The sequence below is a fragment of the Mesoplodon mirus genome (genome assembly GCF_964341445.2).
Source record: "Mesoplodon mirus genome assembly, chromosome: 19".
Classification (NCBI taxonomy): domain Eukaryota; kingdom Metazoa; phylum Chordata; class Mammalia; order Artiodactyla; family Ziphiidae; genus Mesoplodon; species Mesoplodon mirus.
Genome location: NC_138995.1, coordinates 58,982,517 through 59,008,760, shown reverse-complemented (window position 1 = coordinate 59,008,760; position 26,244 = coordinate 58,982,517). Strand labels below are relative to the sequence as shown.

Here is a 26,244-nt window from a genome sequence, read left to right as displayed (position 1 = left end):
CCCTGTTCTTAGCAACTGATAGAAATGTATTGCATTTAGGCCACCAGCCACTCTGTCAGACAGGAATTGTTAAAAGCCCCATTTTACCATTGGGCAGACTGAGGCACAGAGAGGTTAACTAACATGCCCAGCAAGGAGCACATCTGGAATTCAAATTCAGGCAGCCTGGGACCAGAGCCTGTGATTTTATGGACTCCACTGTTTGCGTTCGCAACAGAAACCAGTCTTTACAGTGAAAAAAGGAAAAGGTTTTAATTAGACTGAGCCAGGCACAGAAAGATAAATATGGCATGATCTCACATATATGTGGAATCTAAAAAAAAATTGTCAAACTCATAGTAACAGTGAGTGGAACGATGCTTACCAGAGGCTGTGGGGAAAAAGAGATATTGATCAAAGGGTATAAACTTCCCATTATAAGATGAATAAATTCTAGAGACCTAATGTATAGCATGGCAGCTATAGTAAATAATAACTAATTGTATACTTGAAATTTGCTGAGAGAGTAGATCTCAAGTGTCCTTACCCCCACACACACACACACAAATTGGAACTATAAGAGGTGATGGATATGTTAATTAGTTTGATTGTGGTGATCGTTTCATAATGTATACTGTTAACCAGACTTTCAGAAACGGAGACTGACTGAAATAAAGAGGCATTTATTTGGGGTTTGTTAGGACTGCACCCCAGGAGACCCAGATTCAAGAAGTACTTGAGGGCATCCTAATAAAGAAATACATATATACGTATTACAGTTTAAAAAAATTTAAAAAAAAGAAGCAACTTGAATTGTGTTCCACTGGACTACAAATGAAGGAAGCTTCTAAAGGCAAAAACTGCAAAGCCACAATTAGTTACATTAGTTGTTTATCAAGAATTATAATTAGATGATACAGCCACTATGGAGAACAGCATGGAGGTTCCTTAAAAAACTAAAAACAGAACTACCATACGACCCAGCAATCCCACTACTGGGCATATACCCTGAGAAAACCATAATTCATAAAGAGTCATGTACCAAAATGTTCATTGCAGCTCTATTTACAATAGCCAGGACATGGAAGCAACCTAAGTGTCCATCGACAGATGAATGGATAAAGAAGATGTGGCACATATATGCAATGGAATATTACTCAGCCATAAAAAGAAACAAAATTGAGTTATTTGTAGTGAGGTGGATGGACCTAGAGTCTGTCATACAGAGTGAAGTAAGTCAGAAAGAGAAAAATAAATACCATCTGCTAACGTATTTATATGGAATCTAAAAAAAAAAAATGGTTCTGAAGGGGCAGGACAAGAATAAAGATGCAGACGTAGAGAATGAAATTGAGGACACGGGGAGTGGGAAGGGTAAGCTGGGACGAAGAGAGTGGCATGGACATATATACACTACCAAATGTAAAATAGATAGGTAGTGGGAAGCAGCCTCATAGCACAGGGATATCAGCTTTGTGATCACCTAGAGGGGTGGGATAGGGAGGATGGGAGGGAGACGCAAGAGGGAGGAGATACGGGAATATATGTATATGTATAGCTGATTCACTTTGTTATAAAGCAGAAACTAACACACCATTGTAAAGCAATTATATTCCAATAAAGATGTTAAAAAAAATCAAGCTGGCAAGAAGTAGGGTGTTTGTTAAGCAAGGATTGGTTGGGGTCAGAATGGTTGCATCTTTACAAGGGGGAACAACCCTGAGACACAAGGTTCCAGGTAGCAGATGTTTTAAAAATGGCTGGTGTCCTTGGGTTAGGTATAGTTCACAGAAAGTTCAAGTTCTCGGTGTTGCAGGGAAGTCCTGAGACCAGATCCTCAATGGCTGCCCAGTTCCATTTTTGTATGTCTGAACTATGATCACTCTGTTATAATTTTAATTTGTCATATATACATATATGGCAAATTAGAATTATTTATATATATATATACACACACATATATAAACAAGTTGTACACTTTAAATATAGACAGTTGTTATTTGTCAAAGATAAATAAATGGAAGTAAAAAGAAAAGAACTTTGTCTTGCAAGGCAAAATGAAGTCACAAGCACAAGTTTATTTTGACTTCGATTTTGATATCCCAGCTTATAACTGGGACTGTACACTGAATCTTAGAATAAAAAACAAATAAAATAATTTTGCTTTTTTCTGCTGTTTAAAATATATTCATTGGAAATGCCTATTGCACTGTCATCCCTGTTGAGTTTCTCTGCTTCATTTATGAACTAGTTTCATCCTGCTCTTATGGGCTAAGTTGTATCCCGCAAAAATTCACATTTTTAGGAAACTCTAACCCTGAATATCTCAGAATGCATCTGTATTTGGAGATAGGGCCTTTAAAGAGGTAATTAAAGCGAGGTCTTTAGGGTGGGCCTGCTGTGGTCTGAACGTTTGTGTCCCCCCCCAAAATTCATATGTTGAAATGAAATGCCCAATGTGATGGTATTAGGAGGTGGGGCCTTTGGGAGGTGGGTAGGTCGTAAGGGTGGAGCTCTCATTAATGGGATTAGTGCCCTTATAAAAGAGACCCAGAGAGCTCCCCAGCCCCTTCCTCCATGTGAAGACACAGGGTGAAGTTGTCAGTCTGTAGCCCAGAAGAGGGCCTTTACCATAACCCAGCCACGGTGGCACCTTGATCTTGGACATCCCGGTCTCCAGAACTGTGAGAAATAAATTTCTGTTGATTGTAAGCCACCCAGTAGTCTGTGATATTTTATTATAGCCACTCAAACAGACTGCCATAGGCCCTAATCCAATAAGAAGAGGGGATTAGAACACAGACAGGGACAACCGTGTGAGGACACAGTGAGAAGGCAGCCATCTGCAAGTCAAGGAGAGAGGCCTCAGAAGAAGCCAAAGTTGCTGATACCTCAATCTCAGACTTCTAGCCTCCAAAATTGTGAGAAAATAAATTCCTGTTGTTTAAGCCACCTAGTCCATGGTATTGAGTTGTGGCTGCCCAAGCAAATGAATACACCTGCTGTATCCTCATTTGTTGTAGGCTTTATGTGTGATTTTGCCTTTGATTTTTTAAGGTATTAGGAAGTATTCCAGAAATACACAAGGCTTAGAGGATAATGTAGTGAACACCCGTTATCCCTCTAAGTTAGTCAGGATAGGGTAGGATGTGCTGCAGTAGCAAGTAAACCCTGAAATTTTAGTGGCTTAATACAATGTAAGTTTGTTTGCCCATCATGAGATTGCGACGTGGACCAGGCAGCCCTGCTTCATCTTGTACCTATGCCATCTGGAGTATGGACCCTCTGGGCCATATCTGCAGAGGACGGGTGGACAGAGGAGGTACTTGGGCTCTTAACTGCCTCAACCAGGAAGTGACTTCCATTCACACCCCATTGGCCAGAAGTAGCCAGAACTAGTGGCCCCAATCTCACTGCAAAAGATCCTGGGAAGTGAAGGGGAGGATGTGGATATCTGGTGAGCACTAACGGTCTCTACCTTCCCCATAACATGGTTCAAGAAATGAGCATCACAATTACAGTTGAAGACCCTCAATGCTTCCATGATTGGAGCTGATCTGCAGAACTTTTATTGACCTCAAGGCATTCTCATATCTTTTGTGAGCTCTGCAGTTTCACTCTGCATTTGTTCTGCTTTGTACCTGCCCTGGGCCATTAGGGAGAGACAGGTGGCTAGAGGCTGGACATGGGGCGAGAACTCTTTTCTTTTTTTTTTTTCCCCCTTGGCCACAGCATGCGGCACGCGGGATCTAAGTTCCCTGACCAGAGATCAGACCCACGCCCCCTGCAGTGGAAGTGCAGAGTCTTAACCTCTGGACCACCAGGAAGTCCCTGAGAACTCATTTTACCAGTGGCCACTTTCTGGGAATTCCCTGGTGGTCCAGTGGTTAAGATGCTGCACTTCCACTGCAGGGGGCACGGGTTCGATCCCTGGCCAGGGAACTAAGATCACACATGCCGTGCAGTGCAGCCAAAAAAGAAAAAAAAGAAGTGGCCACTTTCTGGGAGAGGGTATTCCAGGTATGATAACTTTTCTTCTTTCTGTAATCTCATCATCATGGGGAACTCAGGTGACTACTCGTCAGCAGTGGATTAAGTTTTCTTTCAGCTTCCTGTCCCCCCACCCCACTTCTGTTTTCTAGCATGATCTGTCCAGACTGTGGCAAAGGTGTTGAAGCAACTTTCAAATTCTGCCCCTACTGCGGAAAACCTCTGCCTACAGAGGAGCACGAGGGGTCCCAGACCTTTGTCAAGCCGTCTATGTCATCCTCCCAAGGTAAGAACCAGGGCTTTATGCTTCTCCCTTTAGGAGGGGTGACGTGTGTGCGTGCGTGTGTGCGTTTCGGAAGGAAGGACAGACACCTTTGCAGTCTGCCTGACCCTGCATGGATACCGGAGAAGCCCAGAGCTCAGGCTCTCCCTATACAGAGTTTCTTGGCATTTTATCAGGCTCGTGGCTCTGAAGTTGACAACTCATGCATTTCTGTCTCCAGCTTGGACTCCTCCCCTGAAATCTACATTCATATATATCAGACTCCCTGCTTGACATCTATTGGATGTCCCATAAGTGTCTCCGCATGCTCAGAACTAAGCTCCTGATATGACTGCCACCCCCCGCCTGCCCCTTCCATAGACTATCCCATCAAGGTAACAGCAGTTCAGCTTATTTGGTTTCTCAGACCATGGAGTCATCTTCAAGTCCTCTTTCTCTCCCACCCCATGACTGCAGTCCTCCAGCAGATCTCATCAGCTCTCCCTTTAAAAGTCAATGCCGAGGACTTCCCTGATTGCACAGTGGTTAAGAATCCACCTGCCAAAGCAGGGGACACAGGTTCGATCCCTGGCCCGGGAAGGTCCCACATGCCGTGGAGCAGCTAAGCCCGTGCGCCACAACTACTGAGCCTGCGCTCTAGATCCCACAAGCCACAACTACTGAGCCCATGTGCCACAACTACTGAAGGCTTTGCGCCTAGAGCCCCGTGCTCCGCAACAAGAGAAGCCACCGCAATGAGAAGCCCGTGCACCACAATGAAGAGTAGCCCCCACTCACCTCAACTAGAGAAAGCCTGTGAGCAGCAACGAAGACCCAGTGCAGCCAAAAATAAATAAATAAATTTATTTTTAAAAAAAACTCAATGGCGAATTGGACCACTTCCTGCCACCGCCCTGATCCATCTCACCTTCACCTCACCAATATTGTAGAAGCTTTCTTCCCCTGGTCTCCCTGCTGCTTCTCTGTTCCCTGCAGCTCTCTTCAAGTGGCAGCCTGACGGACCCTGTTAAAACAAAGTCAGACCCTGTCATTCCCCTGCTCACTACCTTCCCAGGTTAAGCCTGACATGATCAGGTCCCTGTCTCTCAGAGCTCATCTCCTAATCCTGGACCTCTAAGCTGTTGCACTTGCTGTTCTCTCTCTCTGGGTGGTTCTTCCCTCATCTGGTGCATGACCCCCTCTCTCACTTTCTTCAGGTCTTTATGCAATTGTTGCCTGCTCAGAGAGGCCTTCCCTGACACCTCTAATTAAATTGCATCTTCCTACATGTGACAGCCCCTGTCCCCTGCCCCTGCTTTATCTTGCCTTTCAGTACTTGTATCAACCGTATTAAATATGTTATTTTACTCATTTATGTTGCTCCTCATCTTTAAGCTCTGTAAGGATAGGAGTTTATCGTGGTTTGTAAGCTCTGTTGATTGTGGTTTGTGACCTGTTGTTTGCATAGCATCCAGGACTGTGCCTGACACAGAGTTGGATGCTGAGAAATCTTATCGATTGGTTGACTGAATGAATGAAATATCAGCAGTAGGTCCCGGCCAATGGAAAGCCCAAGCACAGATCCTACATTGGTAAATCGAAGTGGATTTGCTTATCTGAAGGCCACAGAAGGAAGTTGGCATACGTGGCAGAAAGTTCAGCAACATTTGTTTTATCATTTGGGAGTGTGTTTGGCTGCAGGTAACAGAAAACACTACTTCAAGAGTTTAAACAAATGAATGGGTTTGTTTTTCTTTCTAACAAAAAGTCGGGAGGGGACAGTCCAGTGTAGGGATGGTGTCCCCATGATGCCGTAAGGGACCCAGGCTCCCCATGATGCCGTAAGGGACCCAGGCTCCTCCTGTCTTTCTCCTCATCCTTAGTGTATGGTTTTGGTTCCCATTTTCATTTTGTATTGGAGTATAGTTGATTTACAGTGTTGTGTTAGTTGCAGGTGTACAGCAAGGTGATTCAGTTATACATGTACACAGATCCACTCTTTTTCAGATTCTTTTCCCATGTAGGTTATTGCAGAGTACTGAGTAGTGTTCCTTGTGCTGTACAGTAGGTCCTTGCTGATTATCTGTTTTATATATAGTGGTGTGTATGTTAATCCCAAACTCCTAATTTATCCCTCCCACACACATTTCCCCTTTGGTAACCATAAGTTTGTTTTTGAAGACTGTGAGTCTGTTTCTGTTTGTAAATAAGTTCATTTGTATCATTTTTTTATATAAATTTATTTATTTATTTTTGGCTGTGTTGGGTCTTCGTTGCTGCACACGGGCTTTCTCTAGTTGCAGCGAGCGGGGGCTGCTCTTCCTGTGGTGTGCGGACTTCTCATTGGCTTGTCTTGTGGAGCTCGGGCTCTAGGCACGCGGGCTTCGGTAGTTGTGGCACACGGCTCAGTAGTTGTGGCTCACGGGCTCTAGAGCGCAGGCTCAGTAGTTGTGGCACACGGGCTTAGTTGCTCCGCGGCATGTGGGATCTTCCCGGACCAGGGCTCAAACCCGTGTCCCCTGCATTGGCAGGTGGATTCTTAACCGCTGCACCACCAGGGAAGTCCTGTATCATTTTTTTTTTAGATTCCACATGTGTGATATCATATGATATTTGTTTTTCTCTGTTTGACTTACTTCATTTAGTATGATAATCTCTAGGTCCATCCATCAGATCCTGAGTCCTTAACCCCAGCCTTCCCTAATGCCAGCCTTGGGCCTCATTCATTGTTCATTCACCCAGTCATCAGGCAACAAACATACCTGGACTGCCTATTGTGTACTTAGGTGCTGTCTTTGTCCCCAGGGATGTAGTAACAGGTGAGATGGACCTGGTTTCTGCTCTCTCAGAGATTTTGGTGGCTGGTAAGGCAAGCAGACATTGAATAAACAATTATTAGTTGAGTGCATGATAACAGAAGGGCAATGGATGGACCACAGAACACACATAAGGGAGATGTGTTTCTGGGAGGGTCAGGGAAGGCCTCCCTAGGTGGGTAATGTTTGAGCCGAGATCTAGGGATGATAAGAGTTAGCCAAGTGAAGACTGAGGGCAAGGTGAGGGGGTCGGAACAGGAATTCAGGCATTGAGGCATGGTATGGGGAAGAGCCATACATGTTGGAGAAGTAAAGAAGGACAGCTGTACTGGGGGCAGACACGTGGGGCCTTGTAGACCGTGGGTAAGGAGTTTAGTAATCACTGATGTGGTGAGGAGCCATGGAAGAATTTCCGCCAAATGGGAGACACAGTATGATGTGCATTTTGAAGAGACCTCTCTGAATGCTACGTGTGGAAAGGAGATTGGAGGCATGGAAACCAGTTAGGAGGCCATTCCAGGAGTCCAGAGACCAAGTATGCTGGCTGAGGTAGTGTCAACTGAAAGAAGACTTCTGGTTTTAGTAATACGGCAGACTAGATGATAAGGAAGAGTCCCTTAGGCTCAGCACACCACAAAATGCTGGATAAAATATAAAGAATATCTTTATATTCATAGGGCTGAATGGTAGGAAAGTAAGGTAATTACATGGAAGTGAGCAACAATAAGATAACACAGGGACTTCCCTGGTGGTCTAGTGGTTAACAATCCGTCTTGCAATGCAGGGGACGCTGGTTCGATCCCTGGTCAGGGAACTAAGATCCCACATGCCACGGGGCAACTAAGCCCATGCACCCCAACTGCAGAACCCATGTGCTCTGGAGCCCTCACGCCACACCTAGAGAGCCCGCTTGCTCTGGAGCCCATGCATCACAACTAGAGAGAAGCCCGCGCGCTGCAACAAAGAGGCTGCATGCTGCAACAAAAGATCCTGCTTGCCACAACTAAGACCCAATGCAGGCAATAAATAAATAAATAGATAGGGAGGGAGGGAGAGAGAGAGAGAGAGACAGAGGAAGGAAAGAAAGAAAAGGAAAGAAAGGAAAGGAAGGAAAGAAAAAAGAAAGGAATAGGAAGGAGGGGAGGAAGGAAAGAAAGAAAAGAAAAGAAAAAAGAAAAGAAAGAACACAGACACACAGGGCTGAGCAAATGCTATAGGGGGTATTGGTCCTGGGCTGTGTGCTGGTCATTGGTGGCCTTGAGCCTGGGTTTTAATGGGGTACAGGAGACAAAGCATAGGGCCTGAGCGGCACAGGGGTGAGATTGGAAACCTCCTCTAAAATCTGGGACTTTTCAGTGGTAAAAAAAAAATTGCTCCACAGAGAAAATATGTGGAGACATTTGTCTGTCTCAGCCTTGATTGTGAGTGAAAAATGTCCTCTCTGAGAACTCCTAACCAAGAACTCACATCCTTACCAGTTTGGGGCCAGAATTCATACTGATCTGTGTGGCCCCCCAAAACTCCAAGCAGAAAAGTTAGTATAAAGTGATGAGTAGTGGGTGCCCCCCGCCCCAGCAGAGGAAAATCTTTTCTTGTGGAACATCCTTTAAAGACAGACCTTAGACTTCCAACAGGCACATCAGCTCCCAACCAATTAACAAAGATACCAGGAAACAAGCCACTGCCAGGAGAAACACAAACTATAGAATCAGACCTGCAATGACCAGAGACCTTGGAATTAACAGATGAGAATATGTACAAAGCACATTTATTATGTTTACGGAAATAAAAGAAGTAATTGAAGGTACAGTGAAGGAACAAAAGCTAGTTAGAAACGATTAGGCAGATTTTAAAAGAACCAAATAAAATCTTTGATGATAAAAATAAATATCATCATGGCAATCAGAAACTCATTGGATGGTTTAAACTCCAGACTAGACACTCTCTGAAGGAGAACAGTGAACTGGAAGACAGATCTGAAGAAATTACCTAAAGAAGACCATACTGTGATAAAGTGCTTGAGGATATAAAAGAGAGGCCAAGCCTCTCTTAGGAAAGAATAACTAAAACAAAGGAAAGTTTGTTTACATTATTTAGGTGATAGGAGTAAAACTTGGCTGTGAGGGTCAAAGGGAAGAGTGTTGAATATGACCTCAGGGTTTCTGGTTTAATGGTTCCTGGAAAGGACTTCTGTAACTCCAGTCTGCATTCGGTCTTCCTTTCTCTAGGCTCAAGGAAAAGGAGCAACACCAGTTCTGAAATATCTCCCAAGAAAGTGAAATGGCTCATCTGTGCTTCCTCTCCCCCATCATCCCTTCTCTCAGAAGGTGACAGTTCTAAATCTGAAGATACCTTGAGTACCTGTGAGAAACCCAAAGGTGAGAGTTATGCTCAGTATGGGGAAAAGGAGGGTCATCTGACAATGTTTGAGGCATCATGCCTCTGCTCAGGCATCACATACGCCTGCTTGGACCCTCCTCCCAGGATCCTCCCCCACCTTTCAGCCCACAGGCTCCCCCTCCAGTCCATCTCTACATGGCCAGAGGTGACCTCATCCCTCCCTGCTCCCAGCCCCCTACCGTCCCCATCGCCCCACTGTTTGGGCTCTTCAGCCTGACCTCTGAGACTATGGTCTGGTTCCTCCTTTATCTCTCACCACAACCCTGTACACAGAAAACTCACTTTTGGAAATAACTTTTTAGGGTTTTCAGCTTCTCGTCTTGGCTATGTCTGTTCCTTCAGCCCAGGGGCCTCTCTTCTTTCCAGCACTCAGGGTCAGATCTCTAGGAAGCCTTTCCTGAATGCCATAGGCTGGATCAAGTCCACCTCATCTCCCTCCAGACCCTCTCTTTGTCCTCTTTGTCCGGGCTCCCACGGTGCCAGTGATGTCCTCATTTGAGTTCATGTCTCCTCCAGGCTCCATGTCCCTTTCTGCCTCGCTTGCTGGACTGAGAGTCCCCCGTGGACAGGGACTGGGTGGACTCATTTGTGTAAGCCCTGTGCCAGCCAGTGAGCAGGGAAGGGTGAGGACCATATGCCCGTCTCCTTCCCACTGGGTCTTCGGATCTCAAGTCACAGCCCTTCGGTGTCTCCTCTTTCTCCCTTGTTATTCTCTGGGCCCCACGGCCTCTTCCCATCTGTACCTTGGGTGGATGGCGGCTGGGAGGAGTGAAGCAGGGAATATCTTTTCCTGTGTCCCTATCTCACCACACCGCCTGCATTGTCTTGCCAGTCTAGGAGCCCCTCAAGGGCAGGGCCTCAGTCTAACAAATGTCTGGCCCCTCTTCATGCTCAGCACAAAGCCAGGTCCTGTTTTAGGATGTTTTGGGTTGAATGTCTAGCATGTTTTTTTTTTTCCTCTCTGGCAAACTTCTACTCATCCAATAGGACCCAACTCAAATGTCCCCTCCTCCACGAAGCCTCTCCTGACTTTTGCAGGCACAGTCAGTCTCTTTCTCATATTCCTCTGTACTGCCCTGTCTCAGACTCAGTTCTGACCAGCTGTGTTCAGGTCAGTCTCCCCCACCAAATTAGAGGCTCCCGAGGGAAGGGTCCAGATCCAACTCATGTCCGGGTCCCCAGCTTCAGCACACAGGATCCGTGAAAGGTCCGAGGAAGCTTTTGTTGAATGGACAAATGAATAAATGAACAGTATTATGAGCGCCGTCTGATTACCCACCCAACTTTTTTCTCCCGGATGCCGCCTTTTCTTTATCCTCACCATCCTCCTGCAGGGTGCTGGAGCAGATCCCCAACCTCCCGGAGCAGCCCTCAGACAACCAGGCAGAGCCCTCAGACACTGAAGCGGAGCCGGGTGACCACCTCGCTCAAGGCTTTGCCAGAGGGGACGGTGCTGATAGACAAGAGTGGCTGGCACTGGAAGCTGAGATGCCTCCAGAGCAGGGATGGCCAGGGCATTCTCTATGAAGGTACACTCTGTCCACAGGTGGGCAGGTGCTGGGCTGGGCTGGGCTGGGTCGGGCCATCTTGGAGCCAAGGCAAAGGGGAGGGAACCACTTTCTGAGAATGGAGATGGAGCCGTATCCCAGCTGCAGACCTGCCTCGAGGCAGCTCTCTCTTGGAGCTGGGACTGCAAACCTATGCACCTACAGCAGCTGGGAAGGTAGAGTGAATGAGTGCAGGAGGCTGGGAGTCAGGCGATTGGGAGTGGTGGGGACTGTGGCCAACCAAAGCGCATGTGCCCTGGATAAAGAGGACACTCTTCTCCACCGCGACCTACTGTTGTCACGTGGGAGTGCAGGCCCAGGGTGGCTGGAAGATAAGGACAGTGATCACTGTTCTGTCTGTCCTGCAGAGATAGGATGGACCCTTCCTCCAAATTTGGTTTGAATGTTGAGACCGATGAGGATATGAAACGTTTACTGCTTGCGTAATTGAGATCTCTGGTGGGGGGAGAAGCTCTGTGAGAACAAGGAAGAGCACCTAGCCCCGGTTTTTACTGTGGTTAAGGGACAGGGCTGGGGTGAGGGTTCTGCCCGGGCCAGGGCCTCATGTGGTTTGAATCTCTGCTGTCACCAAAAGAGGGAGCTCCAGGCTTTCTTATCCGTGGGATGGGAAGAAGCAGGGCTGGGCTTAAAAGTTAAATAAAACAATCGTTAAACAAAAAATGCCAGCAAGACAACGTGTTACAATGAAGGACAAAATAACTGCACTGGAAATGTTAGTATTAATCAGCCTAGCATTAACTGAGTACTTACTCCAGGCCAGGCCTTGTTCTAAGCACTTTATGTGGTTTTATGAGGGTTTTTGCATTTTTTAAAATTGAGATAAAATTCATATAACATAAGATTCACCATTTTAAAGTCTACAGTTCAGTGGGTTTTAGTACATTCACGATGGTGCGCATCCGTCACCACCATCTAGTTCCAGAGTATTTCTGTCACCCCAAAAGGAAACCCTGTACCTTTACCAGTTACTCTCATCCTCCTCCCCTCGCCAGCCCCTGGCAACCACTAATCTACTTTGTCTCTATGGATTTGCCTATTCTGCACATTTCAGATAAATGGAGTGATACTCTCTGTGGCCTTTTGTGTCTGGCTTCTTCCCCTCAGCACGATGTTTTCAAGGTCCAACCATGTTGTCACCTTTGTCAGAACTTCCTTCTGTTTTATGGCCGAATAAGATTCCAGGGTGTGTATATATCACATCTGGTTGATCTGTTTATCAGTTGGTGGATGTTTGGACTGTGTCCACTCCAGGCCATGATGAAGAATGCTGCTGTGATCGTGCATGTACAGGTTTTCACGTGGACATACGTTTGCTTTATACTTCTTAAACCGTTTAATTCTCACGACAGCCTCATGACGTCAGCAAGGTCATTATCCCCATTTTCTAGGTAAGGAAAATGAAGCCCAGGGGTGTTAATGACTAGACAGAGATCTGGCTCCAGAGAGCTTCCAAGCTTGCAGGAAAAGCCAGAGATCGGGATTTTGAGAGGAAATCTCTGATTTGGAAGCACCGGCCGGCCAGACACAGGTGCCGGCAATTTCGAGCCTCAGGTTGGCCATCCTGCCTCAGAGCCTGGGCAGGAGGACAGGGCAGCCACATTTGAGACAGACCCAGGTGGGGACTTCCTTGGTGGTCCAGTGGTTAGGACTCTGCGCTTCCACTGCAGAGGACCTGGGTTCGATCCCTGGACAGGGAGGTAAGATTCCACGTGCCGTGCGGTAAGGCCAAAAAAAAAAGAAACAGACCCAGGTGGGGTCGTGACTTGGCTCTGGCACACTGAGTGATCCTGGGCGAGCAGCTCTGCCTTGTTGTCCCAGTTGGGAAAGTGAGAGATGGTGTCCTGCCCACCTCCTGGGGCTGTTGGTCCCAAATGGTGAGAAGGGACAGAGGCGGTGAGCTTGGAAAACGGTAAAGGGGTCTCCTCAGGCGGAGGCAGGTAGCATTAGTCATGGAGGGACAGGGCGAGGGAGGGAGAGAGGAGAGCATAAAGGGACACGAGGGAGCACTCACTCCATGCCAGGCGCGGTTCCGGGGCCCATTTAATGCTCCCAGCCACGCTAGGAGGGAGGCACTCGTGTTACTTCATCTTACAGCTGGAGCACAGAGAGGGGAAGCCACTCGCCCAAGGTCACACAGCCTTAAAGTGACAGAGCTGGGATTTGAACCTAGGTGTAATTCGTAACCATTACACCACAAGAGAGGGAGGGAGGGGAGGAGGGAGGAGGAGGGAATCGGGGTGAGAAGGAACGAGAGGAAGAGAAAGGATAGAGGGGCAGAACCAACAACAAGAAAGGCTGGGGAGAGAGAAGGCTGGGGAGAGGCCCAGAGGGCCCGGAAGCAAGAGGGAGAGGAAAGACCAACAAGGCAGGAGGCATCTGAAGGGAAGAAACCAGCTGTGTCCTCACATCAGAAACCCACAGGGGAAGGTTAGGAAGGAAATGCTCTGGGCCGTGTGTCTTCACCTTTTGTGTCTCGGGTTGTTTGATCAGACCCCTTCCCCGCCCGCCAGCATCATTCATTCTCCCGCAGATACCTGCCCGGTGTGAGGCCCGGGTGCTGGCTCGGGCACAATGGGGAGGGGGCTGCATGTGGATGTGCCTCAGAGTGGCATTACCCCAGGACAGGTTGCCTTTGGCTTCTGCCAGTTCGCACCAGTCGGGAAGATGTAGTTGAAAACAGTGAGAGTAAAACAACAGCAGCAACCAGAATGGTGATTTTTATTATAGCAGCTGACACTTCCAGCCCACTCTGGGCCCCCCCACTAAGTTCTTTATGTCTGTTAACTCACCTGATTCCCATAACAGCCCTGTGAGTTGGCACACTCTCTTACTCTGTGAAACACTGAATTATAACGTCATCCTCCCTGGTCTCCCTGGCCCAGCTTGGGAGACCTATCACCGAGGCAACCATGTAAATCCCTGCAGCTGCGGTATGCGTGGAGAGTTGTTTCTGAGAAGCAACTGGGATTCAAGTCCCGGCCTGCCCCCCTGTGGATGGAGGTTCAGGGCTTGTATTCATTTCCTGTGGCCACCATCACAAATCACCACAAACTTAGTGGCTGAAGACAGCACACATTTATTCTCTTCTAGTTGTGGAGGTCACAAGACTGAAATCAGTCTCACGGAGCTAAAGTTAAGATACGGGTGAAGGGACTTCCCTGGTGGTCCAGTGGTTAAGACTCCGCACTTCCACTGCAGAGGGCACAGGTTCGATCCCTGGTCAGGGAACTAAGAACCTGCATGCTGTGCGTTGCGGCCATAAAAATGAAATTTTTAAAAAATAGAGAGATATGAGTAGGGCTAGTCCTTCCAAGAGGCTCTAGAGGCAAATCCGTTTCCTTGCCTGTTCAGCTCCCAGAGGCTGCCTGCATCCCTCGGCTTGTGGCCCCTTCCTCCATCCTCAAAGCACGTCACCCCAGGCTCTGCTTCCACCATCACATCGCCTTCTCCTCTTCTGTGGTCAAATCTCCCTCTGCCTCCCTCTTTATAAGGACGCTTGTAGGATTACATTAGGGCCCCCTGGATCATCCAAGACAGTCCCCACAGCACAGGACCCTTAATTTAATCACACCTACAAAGACTCGCCATTGGTTCTCTCCACCTGCAGCCCCTTAACACAGCGTATTTCTCCCAGTGGCAGCCCTGAGCCTCTCCCTGGTCCTCGGTTTCAGCTGCTCTGGGAGAATGGTTGCCTTCCTTTTCGAGGGGTCCCCCAGGGGTCCTTTAGGGCTTGTTTTAAGTACGCAGTAAACTCTCAGCCCCGGCACCTTTGGCGTTCATTGTGGGGGCCGTCCTGTGCACGATAGGGTGCTTGGCAGCATCCTCGACCTTTACCCATCCCCTCTCCCAGTCTTGACAACCAAAACTGTCTCCAGACATGGCCAGACGCCCACTGGGGGGCAGAACCGCCCACGGTTGAGAACCACTGAGTCAGGCCGTCCCAGACGTGCCCTTCAAAGACAGAGAGACCCTGTCAGCTGGTAACTGTCAGGTGGAATCACTGTTCTTTTATTAAGCACCTTTCAGCTGTGCCCAAAACAAAGGTTGGGCCAGAGAAGGGCAGGCCAGGCAGAGGCACGGCACAGGCAAAGACTGGGAGGCTGGAAACCCTCGCAGGAAGCGTCAGGATCCTGGTGTTGCTGACGGTGGGGCATGGGATGCCCGGAGTCCCCAGCCAGGTTTGGGGAGGTGGGAAAGCACAGGCAGACCAGCTGAGTTAGCCTTCTGCCTCTGCCGGCTGCTTGTTGTCTGATCATCCTCGAGGGATGTCATGACCTTGCGCCTCAGTTTCCTCACCTGCAAAATGGAGAGTGTAGTAACACCGACCTCACGGGGTTGTCGTTGTGAGAGTTAAATGAGTAGAACGATGAGCAGGAAAATAGCAAAAGCACCGTATAAACGCCTCCTGTTGTTATTCTGGTTATGTTGGATTCCAGCGCAGCATTGTTGCTCTGAGTTCAATGTCGCCTGTCTCTTGGCCTTCAGAGGCTCCCACCTGCCTGCCTGCCACACCCCTGTCTGCATTTGTCACACGTAGGGACTTTCCATACACGTATCAGGTTTGCATCAAGCAGGGGTCTCTCAGGTCGCAGGGTCTGGAGCCAGGTTTACAGCCCGGCTCTGCTGAGGCCCTCGGCCAAGCCCACTGCCCTTGCTCCTCCGTCGATTCCTCTCTGTAATGGGAATCGCCCAGCTGACTCCCCAGCAGTCGGCGGGAGGGCCAGTGAGAAGGGTGGAGGGGAAAAGCCCTTCATGACCTGCAGAGCAGTGCAAGAAAAGCGTATTTAAATTGCCAGCTGTTCTGCCTGCTTCTGAGTGTCAGGCATGTGGTTCGTTGAGTGGGGCTTTTCCTCGGACCTTGAGGTAACTCTGAGGCAGGTACTGTTCTTATGCCTGAGAGGTGCCCCAGCCATTTCCTGCATGCCCCTCAAAGATGCCCCCCAAACCCCCTCCCCACAGGTGGGAAGGACGCCTCTCTCCCCCAGGATCCATGATCTTTCCACATCTCCCTCCTTTAGGCTGGGCTCAGGTCACCTTTGGCCTTAAATCTGTAAGCCCTGGTTCCTGCCCAGCTCCAGCTAGAGCTTCTTGAAGGCAAGGGTGGCTTCTAGGTAACTTTGTCACCTCCCTGCCCCTTAGCTCAGTGTCTCAGACAACACCAACCTGGATGGTTAGGAAGGGTGGGAAAGGAGAGAAAAGGGAGGAGGACGCCGAGAGCCGGCTGGGACGGATGGCGATGGCTCGGTTCATGAGCTCCTGGGAGTGAGCTAGACCTAGGCCAGAGCCGCTCTGCCACTCACCAGCTGTGGGCCCGCGGCTGATTATATTTTAAAAGCTGCCACACACTGAGCGCTCCCGGGGTGCCCAGTGTGATGCTGGGCTGTGGTGGGGGCGTCATTGAGCAGCTATTACAAAGGGTGAAGCTGGGGTGTTCCCTGGCGGTCCAGTGGTTAAGACTCCATGTTTTTACTGCCAAGGGCCCAGGTTCAGTCACTGGTCAGGGAACTAAGATCCCACACGCCATGCAGCATGGCCAAAAACAAAAACGGGTGAAGCTGGCTATGATTCCTGCTCAGCTGGTACTGTTGTTATTCCTACTGACCCCTCTGAATCCTTGCATCCAGTCTCAGGGGTGGGCTTCATTAGTCCTACTTTACTGACATGGGGCAGAGGCCCAGACAGGTTTAGCACCTCACACCAAGTCACGGAGTTGATGGAGGGGCTGGGCTTGAGACCAGATCTACGTGGCACAAAGCCTCCCGTGTCACTTGGCCTCACTAAGCTTCGGCTTTCTCGTCTCGTCCGTCAAGTGGAGCTAACAGGGAACAGTTCTCAGAGCTTTCTGAGATGCTTTTCCCAGGTTATAATCCTCAAATTTGGCTCAAATAAAATTTTCCATTTCTCTCTTAAAAAAAAAAAAATGGGGCTTCCCTGGTGGCGCAGTGGTTGAGAGTCCGCCTGCAGATGCAGGGGACGCGGGTTCGTGCCCCGGTCCGGGAGGATCCCACACGCCGCGGAGCGGCTGGGCCCGTGAGCCATGGCCGCTGAGCCTGTGCGTCCGGAGCCTGTGCTCCACAACGGGAGAGGCCACAGCAGTGAGAGGCCCGCGTACCGCAAAAAAAAAAAAAAAATGGAGCTAACAACGACCGCCACCATAATAGTAATAACGATAACATGGTCTTAGACCTTCCTAGGGCTGTCCTGAGCACTAGAGGAAACAATGTGTGTAAAGCCCACCCTTAGCGCGTGCAGTAGACTTTGCAGGGTTTGTAATTAAGCAGGATGGGGCAAGCATGTAGGGAGTTGATGAGGAAGTGCCCCAGGGACCAGCTCCTGCAGGGGGGAGGGGAAGGAAGTGGTGGGGCAGGGGGCAGAAATAGGCGGTGGTGCAGCCCAGGGATCGCCTCGGCTGGCCCCATGGGGGCTCTGGAGCAGAAGCGGTCCTTCAATGTGGTTCTGAGTTAGGCCAACACGGCTGGGCCTTTATATCCCCCTCCATCAGCCTTTGGCTATGGGCCGCCCTGGGACTTGCAGCTGAGGGCATCCCTGAGGGGCTGAAGGCTGCTGCAGTGGCCTCCCCTGGTTGCGTGGGGCTAGGGGAACAGGTCCTCCTCCAAGGGGATCTGTGTCCATCACACGGTACTTATGCATTGTTCAAAGACGGGGATATTGAATAGTATCCCCTGAGCTGAAAAGGAACTTTGAGATCGAAGAAAACGAAGTGGACAGCTCCATAAAGTACAGTTACGAAGTTTATTGTGGGTACCTTACATACGGGTAGGATCCTGCGGACAGCGATCTGGAAGCATTTGCAACTGCACTCTGTGCTGCCAGAAGGGGTACAGGGGGATTTAAAGGGGCCAAAGCTAAAGATAGAACCTGACTTCTAAGGGAGAAGCACGTCTGCGCCAACAGGAACCGGGTTTTTCCTTCCCCTGGGGGGTCTCATAACCATTATTCCTCGTGGACCGTGAACCATCTGTGTCGGCAAAAGTCATTCTTCCAGTTTTCAGAGGAAGGCTTAAAGTTAATCAGGAACTTATCTGGCTTGGGTGCGTTCCTCATGAGTAGGCTAGAGCTCTGCCACGCAGAAAGGGGAGGGGGTAGGACAGTGGGCCTAAGATGACCCAGACAAGATGGAGTCACTGTGGTTCAGCCACACACCCATATATGCAGACAAATGCAGTATGCTGCTGAGTCAGGGGCCCCAGGACCACCCCCGGGTTCAGTGATTCACTGGGGGGACCCACAGGCATCTGCCTCTAGTCATACTCATGTCATAATTGATTACAGCAGAAGGACACAGCACAGTCAGCAAAGGGATAAGGCACATGGGGGTAAGTCCGGGGAACCAGCGCCAGCTTCCAGAGTCCCCTCCCCTTGGAGTCACACGGGATGCATAACAAGGTATGACATCACATGAAATGCTCATTGGAAGGACGCTCATTAGAGACTCAGTGCCCAGGGTTTTTATTGGATGCTGGTCCCACAGGCACCCTCTGCCTGGCAGGTACCAAAATTCTACTCTCAGAAGGAAAGCAGGTGTTCAGCATAACGGTTTGGGCGCCGGGAGCCCCTTTTATTGGTTAGGAATCCTAGAAGCTTCCCAGCTGATTGGCAGACACCAGCCGAGGTTCAGCCTTGCGGGCAGGCCTTTCCGAGGAGAGCAGTCTCGCGGTTAATTACCTTTTGTGCACAGCTGTGTGTTAACAGAGAGAGAAAGAAAGAAGCTGTTTTAAAGTAGGAAGGAGCAGGTCATGAAAGTCGAGAATGCACTTGACCCTGTGGGACTCCATTAACCGCAACTGCTGCTCGTTGCTCTGAGGACAATGACCCTCACCTTCCCTCTAGATAATAACCTTGCTCATTTTGTCCATCCACAGCTGAGCCCAACGCCACCTTTGCCTGCGAGTCAAGTCCCCAGAAACAAAGATTCTCACTTAAACTAGTGAGTGGCCCCTGGGGGAGCAGCACTGAGGGGAGGGCCTGGGGCTTTAGCAAGTGCACCACTGACCTCCAAGCCCCTCTGTGGGCTGGGCAAGCCGGAGAGCACAGCCTTGGCCTGCAAGGAGCAGTGGGGCCTTGGGTGGGGCACGTTTCCCTCTGGGCCTTGGGTTCTTCTACATGGGGCCCCTCAGAAACCGCAGTCGGGTCCACCCACGAGCCCTGGCTCTGACGCTTTCTGGCTGTGTGTCTGGGCAAGAGCCCGAAACCTGGGACGGCTGGGTCGGTGCCCTCCCTTGGCCCTAGATGGAGGCCGTGTGAGTGGTTCAGAGCGAGTGCTCCTGAACCAGGCTCGCAGATGAGTGATAGCACCTGCTTGTTGAGAGCCTGTCCTGTGCCCAACCCTGGGCTAAGAGTTTCATAATCAAACCTGTGGGGTGGTTACTGTGTTTCCCATTTAATAGATGAGGAAATAAAGGCTCGGTCGCTTGCCCAGGATGCCCATTATGCAAGTTGCTTTGTTCACTACTGTATTGACAATGCCCAGAACAATACTAGGCACATAATAGGTGCTTTATAGAAAGAATGAGTGAATGACAGAGCTGAGATTTGAACCCAGTTCTCTTTGACCCTGTGCTCTGAAGAACCCAGCTGTACTAGTTGTGTTTAATTAAAATATTTGGTTTGACTGCTTGGAAAAAATGACCCAATGTTAGTTATGGCTTAAACAAGTATGTTTTATTGCTTTTCCATTTAACAGTCTGGGGCAGTGGTCCAGGGCTGATATGATGGTTCCATAAACCAGGGGCTTACTTTCCTTCTATCTTGTTGCTCCAGGCCCCTCAATCTATAACGTTCGTCTCATGGGCTGAGATGGCTGCTCCACCTCCTACCATCTCATCTGCATTCCAGCCAATTGGAACAGGAAAAGAGGAAGGGGAGAGCCTGCCCTAGCCCTTTAAGGGCGTAACCTGGAAGTTGCCCATATCTCTTCTGCTCACGTCCCCATTGGCCAGAACTTGGTCATGTGGGCATTCCTCACTGCAAGGGAGACTGTGAAATGTAGTTTTTAGCTGAAGGGCGTGTGTCCAGGGAAAACTTGTAGATCCTACTGTAAAAGAAAAGGAACCTGGGCAGTGACTCAAAGTCTCTGATATGTGTTCACATGGAGCACCCTAGGGAATTTGGTTTTGATGTTCAGGACTTCGGGAACCTGGGTTATTGCTGGCATTACCCTGGGGTAATCCATGGCCAGTGATGACCTTGGAGCCCTTGCCTGAGAGATTCCAGTGTGACAGCCTTTTCCCCTGTCCTCCTCCACTAGGATGCCAAGGATGGGCGCTTGTTCAACGAGCAGAACTTCTTCCAGCGGGCCGCCAAGCCTTTGCAAGGTATTCCTCAGGGAAGTGGGCAAGTGGGGGAAGAGTTGGGGGTACCAGCTTGGTCAAAACAACTGGCTTCTCCCTGAAGGTGTAGGAAGGGTGGGGATTAAATTAAAGGCCCAGGTTTGCTCCCATCACCCCTCGGGCCTCAGGCCCCAGAGGACAGACAGCGGACAGTGGGCTGAGGCTGGCTTGTCATACCAGCTCTTGAGTGCCAAGTATTAAATTTTCACAAATACTGAAAGCCAGTTATTAAAACATAGCCATCAGACTTCCCTGGTGGCCCAGTGGTTAAGACTCCACGCTCCCAATGCAGGGGGCCTGGGTTCAGTCCCTGGTCAGAGAACTAGATCCTGCATGCCACAACTAAAGATCCCACATGCCACAATGAAGATCCTGCGTGCTGCAACTAAAACCCAGCACAGCCAAATAAATAAATAAATATTTTTAAAAATAATAAACTTGGGCTTCCCTGGTGGCGTGGCGTGGCAGTGGTTGAAAGTCCGCCTGCCGATTCAGGGGACGCGGGTTCGTGCCCCGGTCTGGGAAGATCCCACATGCCGCGGAGCGGCTGGGCCCGTGAGCCATGGCCGCTGAGCCTGTGCATCCGGAGCCTGTGCTCCGCAACGGGAGAGGGCACAACAGTGAGAGGCCCGCGTACCGCAAAAAAAAAAAAAAAAAAAAAAAATAATAATAATAATAATAATAAACTTGCCCTCCAAGCTTTCAGTCATAGCCATCTTAAATAAATAAATAAATAAATAAATAAAACATAGCCATCATAAATTAATTTTAGCAATTTACAGCCAGATTAAGAGCAAGGGTAATAAATACTCAAAGCTCATCCCTTCCTAATTATTTGTCTACATTTTCTATCATCTAGACTTTTTTTTTTTGGCCATGCCTCTTGGTGTGTGGGATCTTAGTTCCCCGACCAGGAATTGAACCCATGCCCCCTGCAGTGGAAGCGCGGAGTCCTACCCACTGGACCGCCGGGGAAGCCCCTACTCTCTATGTTCTTGGGGTTGTTTGCGGTCACTGTACCTGTGTGGTGGAAATACCACGTAAGGGCACGCTACTGCTTCTCTTTCCAACTCAGTCTTCCACGATACCACATTGGTAGCTTGAAACTGGCCATACTGGGAAGTATTTAGACCACAGAAATCAGCAAACACGATAAGTCAGGGCTATCTTTCCCCAGACAACCAGCTGTTAAACTTTTATCAGCACACCGCTGGATCTGTACCATCCGACTGAGATCCTGGAAGGTGGGCGGACATGTAGTGACACCTTGACCAGTTTAGACACTCCCCGATCTCATTAGCTCTACATGGGAATTCAGAGGTTACACTGTCACTCTTACCCCTTCCACACACTCCAGATTTGTCAGGGCTTTCTCCCATGTTCACACCCCCTGTCGTCACCCCCTCGCCACCCCCCTCGCTGTCACACACCCACAGAGGCGACATCACCAACCAGGAGACCCAGTGTGTGGCCTGGGCTCGGGCGCGCTCTGCTTCTGGTCTGCGAACGGGCTGCTGTCCATTGTGGGTGCAGGACCAGGTGGGCCCTAACCTCTCAGGCCCCTGCCTCCCACAGTGAACAAGTGGAAAAAGCTGCACTCGACCCCCCAGCTGGCCATCCCCACCTGCGTCGGTTTTGGCGTTCACCAGAACAAGTACAGGTGAGTCACTTCACTTGCCACTCGCCTCACTGGCCCCTTCCTTTCTCTCCCTCTCACATGCCCAGGCATGGCTGGGACCCTGGAGCCATTGGCCAGATAGTTGCTTCCTTCCTTCCCCCAGCCTTGAGCCAGGCTGGTCCCCCACCAATCCGAACCCTTCATCTCACCCAGGACCGGGATCTGGTAGCCCCCAGCCACACCCCATCCTTGGTGGCCTGTATTCCATCCCCTCCCCTGGTCATCTCTCCCACTTGCTGGGACACTCATGTCTTCCAGGTTCTTGGTGTTCCCCATCCTGGGGAGGAGCCTTCAGTCGATCCTGGATGACTGCCCGAAGCACGTGATGTCAGTGAGGTCTGTGTTCCAGATGGCCTGCCGGCTGGTAAGTCCCTGAGAGTTGCAGGCTCCCATCCAGAGGAAGCCCCCCGGGTCCTAGTTTATCGGTCTGTTTGCTCATTGACTCGTTCAGCCCGCACCTCCCTCTGCTGGGCACTGGGGCGAGCACGGTGACCGAGACAGCTGAACACCAGGCTGTTAGAACCAGAGTGATAAGTGGGACTTCCCTGGCGGTCCAGTGGTTAAGACTCCGCACTTCCAATGCAGGGGGCGCGGGTTCAATCCCTGGTTGGGGAACTAAGACCCTGCATGCCGTGCAATGCGGCCAAAAACAAAAAACAAAAAAAACAAAACCAGAGTGATAAGTGTCGTGAGGAGACCGTAGCAGTTGGAGGAAGGGGCCCAGCCTAAACTGAGGGGCTCAGTCGAACTTCCTGGTAGAGGTCATTTCTAAGTCAAGAGTGGGAAATAGCAAGGTGCTGGGTAGAGTAGGAGTGGAGATGCATGGGGAGAACATTCCAGGCCAAGGATATAGCTTAGGCAAAGGCTGGTGTGGGAGAGAGAGCACAAGACTTTTGTTCATTCATTCCTTCCTTCATCCATCGTTTCATTAAATATTTATCAGGTCCCTGCTGGGAATCAGACACTGTCCCAGGGGCTGAGAGTACCATGGGGGGCAGCACAGTCATGGTTTTTACGTCTAGTGGGAGAGGATGATATTAAATCACAGTTGCACAGATTGTGAAAAGTGCTTTGACTAGAAGTGACGGAGAATAAGAGGACCCAGTGTCAATTGCTGGAGGGATGGAAGTGGCAAGGGAGTGACACATCAGGTGAGTCCTGAAGGTCATTACACTCAGAGTGTCGCAGTGTGACGTGTAGAGGGCAAAGGTAACAGCTGAGGTTGGTGTGGAGAGCTCAGCAGTGACCAGATCACGCAGGACCTTGAACACCAACCTGGGGGACCGGGACTCTGTCCTGAGGGTGCTGGGGAGCCACGCGAGGATTGGGAATAGGGGAAAGGCAGGGTCAGCTCTGGGTGTAGAAAGACCCTGTGGGCCGTGTGGGGACGGGCTGGAGGGGTGAGATGGAGGCTGGGTGAGGTCAGCACAGAGAGGACCAGGCCTGAGGAGGAGCTGGGCTGTGGGGATGGAGAGTTTGAACAAGCAGAACTTGGTGGGCAGTAGAGCCTTGGAGTCGACGGGGGCTTGGGTTGTAATCAAGATGTAAGGAATACCGGGGCAGTTCAATATATGAGCTCAATGGAAAAGTCAGAGCTAGAGATCAGAATGTAAATTACTGTATTTCTGTAATATAAATATACTGTATTTCATTTAATGTAAATAAATGTATTTCTGCTCCCTAGGGCAAATGAGAAAACACCTCTTTGATGTACATGAGTGCTGGGTTTTCTTTCTTGCGAGGGGTCAATAAGTAACCAGCTTCTTCCCCTCCTGAGATCAGCTAAGAGATAGACATAAGAGGTCAATGGAAAACCAAATATCAGCTTTAATGCTGAATTTTTCAAAAGCCTAATTAGAAGACATGCTTAGGTGTGCTGTCAGGGTGGGCTTCCTGATGCTTCACTTAGGAGTAGTCAGGCTTGGACCACCGCCACCACCACCCCCAGCCCCATCACAAGCAGCACCACGTGACCCCAGGCCCAACAGTGGGGGTTCCCTCCGGAGCTTTGCATCAGAGCCTCTTTGTGTTAGCCCGCTGCTCATGGAGATGCTTGCTTTCTTCCCCCCAGCTGGATGCCCTTGAGTTCCTCCATGGGAATGAGTATGTTCATGGCAATGTGACAGCTGAGAATATCTTTGTGAATCCAGAGGACTTTTGCCAGGTAATAACCAGGTCCTCCCCCATCCTGGGGGCTCTCTGGGCTCAGGATCTCACCTGTCTCAAAACCTGCATTTATTTCACAGTGCTTATTGCAGACAAAGAATTGCTATCCATCATGTATAAAGAGTTCCTTCAAATAAATAAGAAGAGATACGTAACTTAGTAGAAAAATAGACAAAGGATAGGAAAAGCAGTTCATAGAAAAAGTAATCCACAGGTTAGTTAAATGTATGAAAAGATGCTCAACCTCCCTAATAGTCATAGCAATTACCCTTAAAATACACTATTTTTACCCTTTGGGTGAACAAAATTAAAAAGAAAAATAATATCTCCTGCTGATAAGGATGTAAGGAACTAGGAATTCTTTATATACTGTTGGAAGTATGAAATGGGCAACCTTTTTGGAAGGTAATTTGAATATAGCAGTCAAAATTTAAATGCCTATGTTTTTTGATCCACCGGGTCCTCTTTTAGGAACGTATCTTATCCATATATTCGAAGATACATGTACAGAATGTTCCTGACAACATTGATTGTGACAGTAAAATTGGAAAACCTCAAATATATGCTCCCAGTAGAGTACTAATTAGTATTTTAAAGTAAATTGTAATTACTCCTGCTAATGACAGAAACCCAATTTAACATGCCTTAAGCAAAAAAGAAAAAGAAAAAAAAAAGTTTAAAAAGGGCCAAGTGCAATTTATTGCTCCATGGAGTGGAAAAATCTAGGGCTTCACTGGCTTCAAGCATGGCTGAATCTAAGAACTCAGACCCTGTCATTGGGAAGCTGGCTCTTCCATTTCTGGGCTCTTCTTGTGTTTGCATTGCTCATAATCAGGCACACTGTCTTCCCTGTGGTGACAAAATAACCACCAGCAAATGAGGCTCAAATCCTCTCAGTTTAGCAACCCCAGTGGAAATAGATCAGGTGAGCCCCACCTCAGACACATGGACTGGAATTGGAGAGGGGTGATCCCAGAGAAAAATCCTGGAACCATATTAGTCAGAGCTCTCTAAAGAGACAGAATCAATAGAATGTGTATGTGTGTGTGTGTGCGCGTATATATATAAGAGAGAGAGAGAAAGAGATTTATTATAGGGAGTTGACTCAAACAATTATGGAAGCTGATCTAGGGACCTAGATCTGCAGTCGGCAAGCTGGAGACCAGGAGAGCTGATAATGTGGGCTAGTCAGAGTCCAAAGGCCTGAAAACTAGAAGAGTTGATTGTGTGATTTCCAGTCTGAAAGCTGGCAGGCTTGAGACCCAAGAAGAGCCAATATTTCTGTTCAAATCTAAAGGCAGGAAAAGGCTGATGTTCAGCTCAAGTGGTCAGGCAGGAGGCATTTCCTTTCGCTCAGCCTCTGTGTTCTGTTCAACTGATTGGATGAGGCCCATGCACACTAGAGAGGGCAGTCTGTTTTATTCAGTCTGCTGATTTAAATATTCATCTCATCCAGATACACCCTCACAGACACACCCAGAATAACCTTTGGCTACATGTCTGGGTACCCTGTGGCCCAGTCAGGCTGACACATAAAGTTAACCATCACAAACTGTGACCAGAAGAAAAAGATGTAGGTCTCACGTGGACAAAGCCAGCAGTTGTCTACTCTCCATTCGGCAGAATAAGATGCAGCCATTAGGGACTTCCCTGGTGGCATAGTGGTTAAGAATCCTCCTGCCAATGCAGGGGACACGGGTTTGAGCCCTGGTCCAGGAAGATCCCACATGCCGCGGAGCAATTAAGCCCGTGCGCCACAACTACTGAGCCTGCGTGCCTAGGGCCCATGCTCTGCAACAAGAGAAGCCACTGCAGTGAGAAGCCGTGCACTGCAGTGAAGAGTAGCCCCCGCTCACCACAACTAGAGAAAGCCTGTGCGCAGCAACAAAGACCCAACGCAGACATTAATTCAATTTTTTTTAATGCAGCCATTAAGAAGCTGATGTGGCTAACTGTGTGTGTCTAGTAGATAAGGACTTTTGGTTTTAAACTCTGTTAAGCCTCCTAACAACCCTGCAAGGTGAGGACTATCATT

At 49.1% G+C, this 26,244-nt stretch overlaps 1 protein-coding gene across 5 annotated transcripts in view; it reads left to right on the top strand.

Moving 5' to 3' along the window:
- VRK3 (VRK serine/threonine kinase 3) overlaps positions 1-26,244 on the top strand; it is a 43,752-nt gene that overhangs the window by 2,662 nt on the left and 14,846 nt on the right. For 4 of the 5 annotated variants that reach the window (XM_082606517.1, XM_082606520.1, XM_082606516.1 and 1 more), the window contains 8 exons: positions 4,122-4,255; positions 9,276-9,425; positions 10,782-10,976; positions 18,899-18,963; positions 20,284-20,350; positions 21,941-22,025; positions 22,302-22,407; positions 24,115-24,207. In XM_082606517.1, the coding sequence (XP_082462643.1) occupies positions 4,123-4,255; positions 9,276-9,425; positions 10,782-10,976; positions 18,899-18,963; positions 20,284-20,350; positions 21,941-22,025; positions 22,302-22,407; positions 24,115-24,207 (894 nt within the window). In that variant the 5' untranslated portion in view covers position 4,122. Of the gene's footprint in view, positions 1-3,891; positions 4,000-4,121; positions 4,256-9,275; positions 9,426-10,781; positions 10,977-18,898; positions 18,964-20,283; positions 20,351-21,940; positions 22,026-22,301; positions 22,408-24,114; positions 24,208-26,244 lie in introns of all 5 variants that reach the window. The other variant, XM_082606518.1, reaches the window with a different exon arrangement.